This window comes from Aotus nancymaae, unplaced genomic scaffold (genome assembly GCF_030222135.1).
Source record: "Aotus nancymaae isolate 86718 unplaced genomic scaffold, 86718_ANA_hifiasm-v0.15.2.pri h1tg000008l, whole genome shotgun sequence".
NCBI classification, from domain to species: Eukaryota; Metazoa; Chordata; class Mammalia; order Primates; family Aotidae; genus Aotus; species Aotus nancymaae.
Window position 1 is genome coordinate 47,156,585 of NW_026988419.1, and position 12,901 is coordinate 47,169,485.

A 12,901-nucleotide genomic window follows, 5' to 3' on the forward strand; every position below is an offset into this window, starting at 1 on the left:
AGACCAATGGATTTTAAAAGTTACAGATACATATAGGGGATTGTACAGTTCAGATCTGTGAGGAGAGGCTCTGGAATAGACAGAATGTGATATGTCTAAAGGAGAAAAAGAACCTGGGAAATCAGTTTACCTGGATTCAGATTTCATATCAACTTTAGATTTCTTGAAGAAGGAGAGTGTTTTAGGACTGATTTTACATATGTTCTCATGTTCTCAGGTAGAAGACAGACACATTTGGGTAAACTTTCAAAGAGTTTTTCCAAGAGAACAGTGTCTTTATAAGATGAGAGCAGAGGCACAACTTGATATTCAGGGAGTCAATGTTGTTAAAAATGACAAAAATGAGAATATGATTTCTCAGAAACAACCTACACAGCCTCAAGCAGCACAGATAGAAATATTTCTATACTTATTCACACCTTAGTGCATCTACAGAAAACAAAAGCAAATAGAAAATGCAAGCAGTTGTTGGGAAAAAACACATATTGCTTATAGAGATATGACACTTACAATTACAGCATGCTTTTCATCAGTCACAACATGTAACAGAAGAAATTTGTCAACATTTCAGACCTAGATAAACTGAAATTGAAGATTGGAGATAAAGGTATTTCAGACATATAAATAAATTTGACCTAAAAGATATATGAAATAATAAACGTCAAAAAAATGTCAACACTAACCAGGAGGTCATATACAAATATAAGTATGGCCATCATTAAATTTAAATTCATATTGAATATAAACAATGTAAGTAATAATTATGACTAATGAGGAATTATTTTGAGAAAAAAGACTAGACTTCATTTGTAGAACACCATGAGAGAAAGTTGCAGAAGATAGAGTGGGGCAGGAAGAAAATGGAATTTATAAGTTCCATTGAACTTAATCTACTGAGATAGATAGTGATATCTAAGTCTGCAAGTAAAATTTAAAAGATGATTACTAAATCAATAAAAATTAATCTTCACCAGAGGAGAGGAAATAAACAGAATAATCCCAGAGAAAGAAGAAAAGAAGTTTTAAACCACCCGCCAAAAAGTGTCATAGATAGAATACATAACATAAAACAGAATAAAGCCCAACATATGCTATTTACATGATGCATATTTACTTCTAGGTGACGTACCAAGATTAAAAATAAAAAATGAGAACAAATACATCAGGAAAACATAACTAAAATGCAGATTGTATCCTCTTATTTCTGTTCACTGAATTTGAATACAGATCCTCCTTGACTTACAATGGAGGTATGTACTAATAAACACTTTGTAAGTTGAAAATATCATACATCAAAAATTCATTTAATATACTGAATCTGCCAAACATCATAACTTAACCTAGTGTACTTTAAACATGTTCAGAACACTTAGAGTAGCATACAGTTGAGCAAAATCATATAACACGAAGCCTATTTTATAATGACGTATCTAACATCTCATGCAATTTATTGAATACTGTATTGAAAGTAAAAGACAGAATGGTTGTATAGGTACTTGAAAAAAATTTCTACTAAAAGCATGTCACTTTTGCAATGTCAAAGTAAAATAAAATTAAGCTGAACCATTCGAAGTAGGGGTCTTCTATATAGAGCAAAACCTTTGATAAAGTTAATGTTATTCACTGAATAATAAAAAATGGTAACCTTATTAGACTACCTAACAATACTGAATTTGTAAATTCTGAATTATATAATAACATTTAATTTAAAACTCTCTTAGTCTGCTTGGGCTGCTCGAACAAAATACCATGCTAGAGAGCTTAGACACAACAGAAATTTATTTCTCATATTTCTGGAAGCTGAGAAGTTCAAGATCAAGGGGCCAACAGACTTGGTGTCTGGTAAAGTCTTCTTATTTTATAGAATGACCTTCTTTCTCTGTGTTCAAATGGTGGAAGGAACAAAGCAGCTCTCTGGGGCATCATTTATATGAGCATAAACACCATTCATAAGAATTTAGTCCTTATGACCTATTAACCTTCCAAAGGCCCTACTTCATAATACTCTCACATTGGTGATTAGATTTTAACATAAGAATTTGAGGGAAGAGACAAAAAAGTTGAGATCATAGCAGTAATTAATCTTAAATAAAATCTACTGTACTCATAGAGCTACTGTGACATACTAGTTAAAATATGAAAAAGTCTTCATGGGAAAATAAAATTATAAAATAATCTAATAAATGTGAAAATCTCAAATAAAGCATTAGCAAGTAGAATAGTAAACATCACAAAAAAGTAGAGCTTGATTAAGAATTTAAAATAAGGTTTAGTATAGTAACTCCATGAAAGTAATTCTTTAACAATAATATAAGGAGAAAATATTTTACAAATATAGCTCACAGAATATACATCTGATTAAATTCACATCTTAGTGCAATAATTGAGCAATAAAATATATTACAATGGTATAACTGTGATGAAACTTGTGAATTTCACTCAATTTTTCAAATATATCTAATAATACCTTCTTTGCTAATTAGAGAATAACAAACTGGTTCTAAAATAGCATAATTACTGGTTTTATTCAACCAAGTACCTGAAAAAGTAATTACTTCTGTTATTTGAAATATTATTTAATGATTAAAAAAGGGTATGATATGTATCCTTGAGTTTAACAATTTTTTTTTTTTTTTTGCTTTTTGTTTGGTCGTATGTTTGGTTATGTAGAAATACAACATTATAGATATGTTTAGCCAAAGACTATGTTATAGCATTTGAAAATATTTTATTATTTATTCAACTGATCTAAAATTTTAAGTGAAAAATTCCAAACGTTGTCTGCCCCTGACAGTCAATCATAGACATTGTTATTGTTCAATGATCCAAGATCAACCAAAGCAGATGTGTGTCCTGACGTATAACCAGAAGTTCGATAGCAGCCTAACATTATGTCACAATGCCTGTGCCATTCACTTCACCTTATCTTATCACATAGACATTTAATCATCTCTCATCATCAGAGAAAGAAGAATGAGTACAGTCCTATAAGATGTTTTGAGAGAAACAAACACCATTGACATAACTTTTATTACAGTATATTGTCATAATTATTCCATTTTATTGTCGTTGTCTTGGTTAACCTCTTACTGTACCTAATTTATAAACTTTATCACAGGTATATGTGTATAATAAAAAACATAATGTGTATAGGCTTTGGTACTATTTGTAGTTTTGGGCATCCACTGGGGGTCTTGGAGCATAGGCTAACACATAAGTGGGAGACTACTGCATGATAATTAGGACAAAAGAGATAGTTTTGCCATAGATGACCGCATTTTGGGTAGAGAAAAAAGGCACAGATGAAATGAATTGTCATTTTGTCCATACTTGCTTTGTGTAAAACTGTCTGAAGAATGCCAAGCAGTTCCAGAACCAGGTTTCCACAGTTTTTAATTACATAGCAGGTTATTCTATCAATTATCTGCTTCCTATTTTCTTCTGATATTTTCCATCACATATGCAATGTTATATCAGAAAAACAGCTCCAAATGACTGTATACTTTCTTTTCCTGCAAATTATTTTGTGCATATATTATTTTTCTTTGTAATTTGATTCAGTTTTGACTCCAATGACATTGCTTGTTTTGTTTTGGATGCCATATAGCCCCAAATCATTCAAATAAATATGTGTATCTGGGCTGTCAGGAAACAAATGATTGGCATGAGCCATCGATGTTTATTAAGTTGAAGCATTGGCATGCCTTATATGAGAAAAAGCCAAATTTAATAAATGTCATGTAGCCTGCCAGATGTTCCACTGTAAGATGCTAGAATAATGTTTTATAAGCAAGTACAGTTGTATTCAATTAAATAGTCTTCAAATGTTCTTAATATCAGTTTATGACAATGACAAATTGATAATTTTCAAACTACAATTTTCTTCCTCTATGTGTGAATTTCACTTTCAATTAGTCAAAGGCAATTTTAGTATTAAATTTAAGGTTTAATCTAATTAAATTAAAAAATATAGCAGTTTTCCTTTATTCAAGGTTGAATGTTCTAAGGATTCAGTTCCCCGTAGTGTAGTAAAATGAGATATTTTGAGAGAGGAAAAGAGAGAAAAAGAGATCACACTTACATAACCTTTATTACAGTATATAGTTATAATTGTTCTATTTTATTATTAGTTATTAATCTCTAACTGTACCTAATTTATAAATTAAGATTTATCATAAATATTGTGAAAGGAAAGTGAATCTTGGGGCCCCAAAATCACTAAGCTAAAGGGAACTGCTCAGGGCAAACCTGTCTCCCATTCTATTCAGTCACCCCTTTGCTCACCAAAGACGAATGCATATTTGATTGTCTCCTGTGGAGAGGCTAATCAGAAACTCAAAGGAATGCAACCACTTACCTCTTTTCTACCTATGACCTGGAAGCCCCCGCCCTGATTCCAGTTGTCCCACCTCCTGGACTGAACCAATGTTCATCTTACATATGTTGATTGATGTCTCATGTCACTGTGAAATGTATAAAACCAAACTGTGCTCTGACCACTTTGGGCACATGTCATCAGGACATTGTGAGGCTGTGTCACAGGTGCATGTCCTCAACCTTGACAAAATAAACTTTCTAAGTTAACTGAGAGCTGTCCCAGGTATTCAGGATTCACAGTATGTACATACAGGAACAATGGGATTGATGGGTCAAATGGTAGTTCTGATTTTAGCTCTTAGAGAAATTGTCACAGGACTTTACACAATGCTTGAACTAACTTACACTCCCATCAAAATGTATAAGCATTCCCTTTACCCCACAACCTTGCCAGCATCTATTATTTCGACTTTTTCATACTAGCCATCCTCTAATAAACCTTTGAATTCCTGTGATGTTGGTTGCAATGTTTTATTTATCATCTCAGATTTCATTTATTATGTCTTTTTTTTTTCTTAGTCTGGCTGTAGGTTTATCTTTTTTTTTTTTTTTTTTTTTTATCTTTTAAAAGAATAACTTTTCCTATTCTGGATCTTTGGTACTTTGTCCGTCTCAATTACATTTATTTCTGCTCTCATTTTTACTATTTGTTTGCACTAATTTTGAATCTGGTTTGCTCCAGCTTCTCTAGTTTTATAAGATGCATCATTAAGTTTTTATTTAAAGTTTTTTGGATTTTTCAATGTAGGCATTTATAAACATAAATTTCCCTATTTGTACTACTTTTGTTCTATTCCATAGGTTATAATGTGTTTCCATTTTTATTTATTTCACAAAAATTTTTAAATTGCCCTATTAATGTTTTCATTGACATATGGTCATTCGTTTAATTTCCATGGGTTTGTGTAGTTTTCAACATTCTTGCTACTAATTTTTAGTTGTATTCCATTGTGCTCAGAAAACATACGTGATACATTTATTTAAAACATTTTTGAGACTTGTTTTGTGGCCTAACATATAGTCTATCTTCAAGAATGTTTCATGTTCTGAACAGAGGAATGTGTATTCTGCAGCTATTAGATAAAATGTTCCGTAATTGTATATTAGGTCCATGTGGTCTATAGGACAGGTTAAGTTTCTTAGTTGATCTTTTTTCTGAATGATATGTCCAATTCTGAAAGTAGGGTGTTTAAGTGTTGGGAGAATAGATATTCATAATTATTATATCTTCTTGCTGGATTTATCTCTTTATGATTATATAATGAAAATTTTATCCCTCTCTACCATTTTTTCTTGAAATATATTTTATCAGGTATAAATATAGCTAGTCCTGTTCATTTTTGGTTTCTACTTTTGTAGAATACTTATTTCCATTCCTATTTTTCAGTCTATGTGTGTCTTATAGGTGAAGTGTGTTTCTTGTATTGTAGGCAGCATTGGGTTTTATCACTTTTTCTTTTTTTAAATTTTACTTTAAGTTCTGGGACACATGTGCTGATCATGCAGCTTTGTTACATAGGTATACATGTGCCATGGTGGATTGCGGCACCTATAATTTAGTGTATTTATATTAAATGTTAATATTAATAGGAGTGAACTTACTACTACCATGTGTAATTTGTCTTCTGATTGTTTTTCTCTTCCTTCCTTATGTCTTCTTTTGTGTAAATGATTTTTATTTTGTAGTATGTTATAATTTCTTGCTTTTAGTTTTCTGTGTTATCTGTTATTAGTTACTGTTCTGTGGTTACAAAGGCTTGTAAATAACATCTTATAACCAATTATTGTAAACTGATGACAACTTAATTTTGATTACCAATAAATGATGATAAAAGTAAACAAAGAGAAAACTTTAAAACTCTACACTTTAACTTCAATCACCTAACTTTCAAATTTTTGTTGTCTTTATTCATATCCTTTTATACTATCTCTTAAAAATTATTGTAGCTATTGTTTTTGATAGGTTTGTCTTTCTGTCTTATATTAAAGATATGAGTGTTACACTATTCTGTATTTATGTACTTACTATTAATATTGAGTTTTATACCTTCAGGTGATTTCTGGTTATCATTAATGTCCTCTCCTTTCAAACTGAAAAATTTCCTGGGTTTCCGGGAGTCGGCGGCGATGGCGTCATCACCGAGCGCCGGGCCCACGGCAGCTGCGGAGGCCAGCTGTGTGACCAGGAAACATGCTGAGCCGGTTTCAGGAACTGCGCAAAGAGGAGGAGACGCTGCTGCGGTTAAAGGCTGCCCTGCACGACCAGCTGAACCGCCTCAAGGTTGAAGAATTAGCCCTCCAATCAATGATCAGTTCTAGAAGAGGGGATGAGATGCTGTCTTCTCAAACTGTACCTGAACAGTCACATGATACGTTGGTGCATGTAGACAATGAAGCATCGATCAACCAAACAACACTGGAGTTGAGCACAAAGAGTCATGTGACAGAAAAGGAGGAGGAAGAGGAAGAAGAATCAGATTCCTAAAGGAGGGGAAAAACCAGGGTCAGTTATACAAATTGCATTTCTAAGTCTCAGACTACTTCCTCCTCAAGGAAATCATCTTGCCATGGGCCCTGTGGCCTGCTTGAAAGGAAAGCAAGAACTGTAAGAAGGATGTGTAGTTGCAAAAATAGTTCCATCAGTAACTCAAGCTTCAGAATGTTATGACATGCAGAAAATCAAAGATGCTTTGTCAGCATTGAGCAATATGGATGGTGCTGTCAGTGATCTGATCAGATTCAGTAAGAGTTGAAAACGAAATTTGCTCTCAAATACTGATGAGAAAGTCTGGCATTTACAAAAAGGGCAGTTTAAATAAAAGCCAGCCAAGGCTGTTTGCATGCCGCTGAACACTTGTGAGCAGTTAGGCCACAGTCTAGGACAAAAAGATGACCAGGGGAAGGACTGAGGGCCATCTGAGAGCACAAGCTGTTGCTCCCCCTCAGAGGCACTGAAACACTGCATGCTATAAACTGCTTTGTGGGCCAGGCGCAGTGGCTCATGCCTGTAATCCCAGCACTTTGGGAGGCCGAGGCAGGTGGATCACAAGGTCAGGAGATCAACACCATCCTGGCTAACACAGTGAAACCCCGTCTCTAAAAATAAACAGCTACTTTGTGTAGCTGCTATCACCTCTCACTTGAGACATCACTGGTAAAATATTTTTATAAATAAATTATAAATAGCCAAAAAAAAAAAAAATTTCCTTTAACATATCTTGTAAGACAGGTCTTGTGCTGAAAAAAATTCCCTTAGCTTTTTTTTGTTTACCTGGAAAAATATCTTTATTTCTATTTCACATTTGAAGGGTAGTTTGGCTGGATATGTTATTCTATGTTGAAAATACTTTTCCTTCAGCACTGAATATTTTATGCCACTTTCTCATGTCCCACAAGGTTTCTGCTTAGAAGTATGTTGCCAGGCATATTGGAGCTCCTTTATTTATGATTTGCTTATTTTCTCTTACTGCTTTTAGGACTCTTTCTTCATTTCTAATGTTTTGCAGTTTAATTAATTTATGTCTTGAAGCAATCTTATTAGGGTTGAATCTTCTTGGAGTTCTATGACCTTTTTCTCTCTGGATATTCCTATCTACCTCTAGGCTTGGAAAGTTCTCTGTTATTATTCCTTTGAATTAACTTTCTACTCAGATCTCACCATCTATGTCCTCTTTATGGCCAATAACTCTTAGAATTGCTTTTTTGAGGCTATTTTTCTAGATCTTGTAGGCATTTTTCATTTTTTTTTCTATTTTTTCTTTTTCTCTTCTGCCTGTATTTTCATATAGGCTGTCTTCAAACTCACTATTTGTTTTCTTCTGATTGATTAGTTCTGCTGTTGAGAGACCATGCATATTTTCAATTTGTCAGTTAAGTTTTTCAGCTCTAGAATTTTAGCTTGCTTTTAAAAATTATTTCAATTTCTGTGATAGAACTTAGAATTTCTTCTCTGGGTATCTTGAAGTTCACTTAGTTTGCTCAAGACCACTATTTTGAAGTCTCTGAAAGATCACATTGCTTAGTCATTACATTTACACCTTATTTAATTTGGTGAGATTGTGTTTTCCTGGATATGCCTGATGATTGTGAACATTTGTTGATGTCTGGGCATTCAAGAATTAGGTATTTATTCCAATCTTTGCAGTCTGGGCTTGTTTGTAACCATCTTTCTTTAGCAGGTTTTTTATGTATTCAGAGTAGATTGAGTGTTGTGATCTAAACTTGGGATCACTGTAGACATATCAGCACTAAGAGATGTCCTAAGCCCAAGAATGCTCTGATTCTTACCAACTCCTAGAGGCACCACTTTAGTAGGGTTGGGTAAGATAGGAGAGAGTTTATTGAGTTACCATACGAAATATCTTGCTCCCTTCCCTCTCTTTCCCCCAGTCAGCATAAGAATTTCTACATTCTGGGCTGTCTGGACTTGGGAGAGGGGTTACATGAGCAGTCTTGTGGCCACCACAACTGGCACAGCACTGGGTCACACCTGAGATTTTGCACAAGACCTGTGGTGACTATTGATTGGCTACCAGTGATGTTTATTCAAGACCCAAGGGCTGTTAGTCAGTAGATGTTGGATCTTGCTGTGAATGGATTCTTCCCTTCCTGGCAACCTGGTCCAGGATGGGTGTAGAAATGCTATCCAGAAGTGAGGACCTGGAATTGGAAACTTTAGAAATCTACTTGGTGCTTTACTGTCACTGACCTGGTACTCAAGTTTCAGGACATAAGTTCTTTTTACTCTTCCCTCTCCTTTCCCCAAGCAGAGGAGTCTCTCTTTGACCTGTACTTCCTGGAATTGGTAGACAGGTCATGTAAATACTCCCTTGCCCATCACAGCTGGTGTTGCACTGGATCATATGTACCCCAAGGCCACTACTTCTGAGACCAGCACAGCACGAAGGCTTGCCCAAGGACTGCAGTTCATTTTGTCTACCACTCAAGTTTATTCTTAGCTGCAGGTCATGTTACTCAACCAGTGGTGGAGCCAGCCAGGACTTAGTCTCATGAGCTGAGGCAGAAAATTCCTCTCTGGCCCTGGCCTGGTCTAAATGCTCCATCTGTGAGTTGCAACAAAATTCTTCCCTATGTTGTGTTTTGCCATGACAGGTCAGTACTGAGTTACATTGCATAGACTCACACTCAACTCTTCCTCCCTGAAGAGTACAAGCTCCTCTCCACAGTGCTGATATGGAATGGGCAAAGGATGGTGTAGGCATTGCAAGATTGTTTTCTCCTCTCTTTGATGCCTCTTTCTTTGATATTATATTAAAATTAGGTACAGCAATGGCTCATCTGATTTTTTTGGTTATTACTGAAGGTCCTTTCTTGTGTATATAGTTGTTCAATTTGGTGGTGTTGTGGGAGGATGATTGCAAGAGGGTTCTATTCAGCCATCTTGCTCTGCCTCCCTCTCCTATTAAGGAATAACCCAAGTCTTACAAAAACATATACATATGAAACATTTAGAACAGTATCCACAACACAATGAGAATTGTTATTTTTTAATTGTAACATGATCTAATACAGATAAGTAATCAAGTGGAGAAAAATTTATAAGACTCACAATTTGGAAAAGAACTATTTAAGCCTTATTGTATATAATCACAAAATTCAGTAATAAAATGTTTAAACTTTTCTTTATATAAAACATCAAAATAATAAATCTATGAGATAGTGTCCAGAATAAAATGTGAGCCAAGGGAGTTTTCAATTGTGATAATCACCATTTGCTTTCCAATAAGTTGAGTCTCTAAGTGGCCAGATAATAATTAAACTAATAACATAGACCATTAGCTGGTCATAAAAGGCTTTGTTGTTGTTGTAAGATGACAGCTGTGCAGATAGATGAACAAAGAAGTACTGACTGGTAAGGGAACTACCATAGCACTGAGATTTAATTTCTAGATGTATACTACTATGTATTTTGATGGCATTCAAAACTTTCCTGTTTTACATACATGATCCTTTAGGTTTCTCTGTGCCACTTCTAAATTAGTCTCTAAATACCTACCCTGACCTTGGACTGACTCTCTAAATTAAAATGACTATTATTAATAAAATACATGCAACTCATTGTGTAAAATCTGAATCTAACTCATAAAATAAAACAAAATAACCAGTAGGTTATGTCATAGTTTTAAACTAAAAGCCTAAGAAAAGTAGGTCATTAAAAGTTAATGGGATTTTTCTGACTCTGTAGGAACGTAATTCTCTATGCCTCTGTCATCTTCATTCTAATCCTGAGATCCAGCTGTTGAATAAATAGATTTGAGATTATCACACAGTTTACATTTACGCATAAAATTGAATTCCTATTAAAGCTTATGCCTTGTAGCATTTCCCATAAAGAACCCTGCTGTGGTCTGTCATGATACACTAAAAACAGACTTTCCTCTTTCAGTTTACTGTTTAGTGCCTGGGGAATGTGTTATTGATTTTATTTTGTTTTGTTTATTTCTTTTGGTCATAATCTACAATATTTTGACAGAAATAACACCAATTTTGGCACAACTCTGTTTAAAATAAAGGGTTGCATATAATATTTTCACATTATCAATACTGTTTAAATATGGGAACTAATAAGATAGGCAAATCAGTGTGCTGCTGTAAGAAATTTGTAAGAATAATTGTCTCCTGTGTATTGTTGTGGTAATAATTTCACTGAGAATAGTTTTGATTTTAATAACTTACCCTGAACAGATTTTAATCTTAGTAAGAAACAGACTTACTACATTCTCATCACAAATAATAAAGATTAATTTTGAATTTGGATTAACAGTTAAGTTCATAGTATTTTTCCCCATCTGATTCCTCCTCTCCTGATCACTCCCATTACTTATCTGACTAGTGGGAAATATTTACATGTCTTTCCCTATTTTAGTAATTAATTTTTTAAAATAATATTACAAGAAAAGTATTGTTTTTAAGATGTAGATCTGAGAATATCATTCTACTGCTGAAAATATTCAATGGCTTCTTAATATCTCTGGCCATGATTCACTCATACAGTAATCATGGACCTATGTTAGGTTATTATAACAAGGCATTCAGAAAAAAGAAGAATTATAAAAAAGAATAGTTCAAAATATAGTTTTTGAGAGACAAGAAAGGTTTTTTTTCCCCATAAAACTTGGTTTCTGAAGAAAAGAAAGAAGAATTAAATAAAATATTCTTAAAATTTTGTGAGATTTTAGAAGCAATGTTAAAAAAGAATAGGACTCAAAATACACCCAAACTCCCAAACTTAGAAAGGACACTACACACATTACAAATATCCTAAAACTATACAGATTCTAAAAGAGATAATTATAAGAACTACTACATTAAGCATGTCTTAACATTACCCAAAAGTGTAGAGAAATATGGCTTCACAGTTTAATGTCAGATGAAGAACAAGAATTTTCTTTTCTCAAAATAAGCAATAAAAGCCAGAAGATAATGACATAATGTACAGTTGACCCAAAAATGAAAGGTAAAAGAATAAAGCTTTTAGGAAAAAATATGTAATATAGCTTGATTATTTGAGATAGACAATGATATTACAATCAGATATAAAAAATGCAATTGTTAAAGTTTAATAAAAGATAAAATTGATACATTAAAATTAAGTAATTTTACTCAAATTTACATCTGAAATATAAAACTAAAAATTAATAATAAAAAAGCATAATTCATAATAAAATTGGGTGCTTCCCCAAAAAGGACTTTAAATTGTCATAATTTTTGAAAAAATGCTAAACTCTTTAATAGCCATTAGAAAATAAAAAGCAAAACTAAAAATTGATATTATTATAAATCTAAAATAATAGCTGAAATGAAAAAGAGGCTGGCAAGTATTTTGAGAAGTTTGAATATTACTGGCAAGAATATAAATTGGTATACACAAAAAGAGGAAGTATTTGTGTGGTTAAAGCTCAATACATTACTACTCATAGACCTAGGCAGAGAATACTGCCTGTTGGGGCCCTGAACCCCAGGAGTACTACTCTTTTGATTATGTACCTTTTTTATATTTCCAAGTATATCTTTTGTGTCTGATACTTGTTTTAGTACATTGCCATAGGCATCATCAATTGCAATGAGGACTCAATCACTCACCAGTTAAAGATGAAGCACAAAGATACCATGGTCAAAGTGACAGTGAAATTGCTAAAACTTTCACCAGTGATAATTGGTTGGCATGGTACACTGGTTGAAGGAAATGCCCTGCTAAGTGTGGCATCTCAGATTTCTGAGAGCTTCAGAACAACACTAATCATTCAAAAATAAATATAAGGACTATTGTTGAATGTTGCTGATGTACCAAAGAAAAACAATGCTTATCTGAGGGTGACTAATTACCAAATTAAATCAAAATGCGAAAATCAGATAGCATCAAAGCCAGTAAAAAAAAAGGTACTCTTTTAGATAAAGGGTAGAAATCACTAAGACCTGTGGCATATTATAATTATGGCAGTGCTTCAATGAAGGTTGTGAATTTATCATCCCCAGCAGTCTATCCCAAGTATGCCTTCCCTGA

At 33.5% G+C, this 12,901-nt stretch overlaps 1 protein-coding gene across 1 annotated transcript; it reads left to right on the forward strand.

Moving 5' to 3' along the window:
• The first annotated feature begins 6,568 nt into the window (after positions 1–6,568).
• On the forward strand, positions 6,569–7,004 carry LOC105731943 (snRNA-activating protein complex subunit 5-like). Its single transcript, XM_064372845.1, has one exon. The coding sequence runs from the start codon at positions 6,569–6,571 to the stop codon at positions 6,860–6,862; it is 294 nt and encodes a 97-aa protein (XP_064228915.1). The 3' UTR covers positions 6,863–7,004.
• The last annotated feature ends 5,897 nt before the right edge of the window (positions 7,005–12,901 follow it).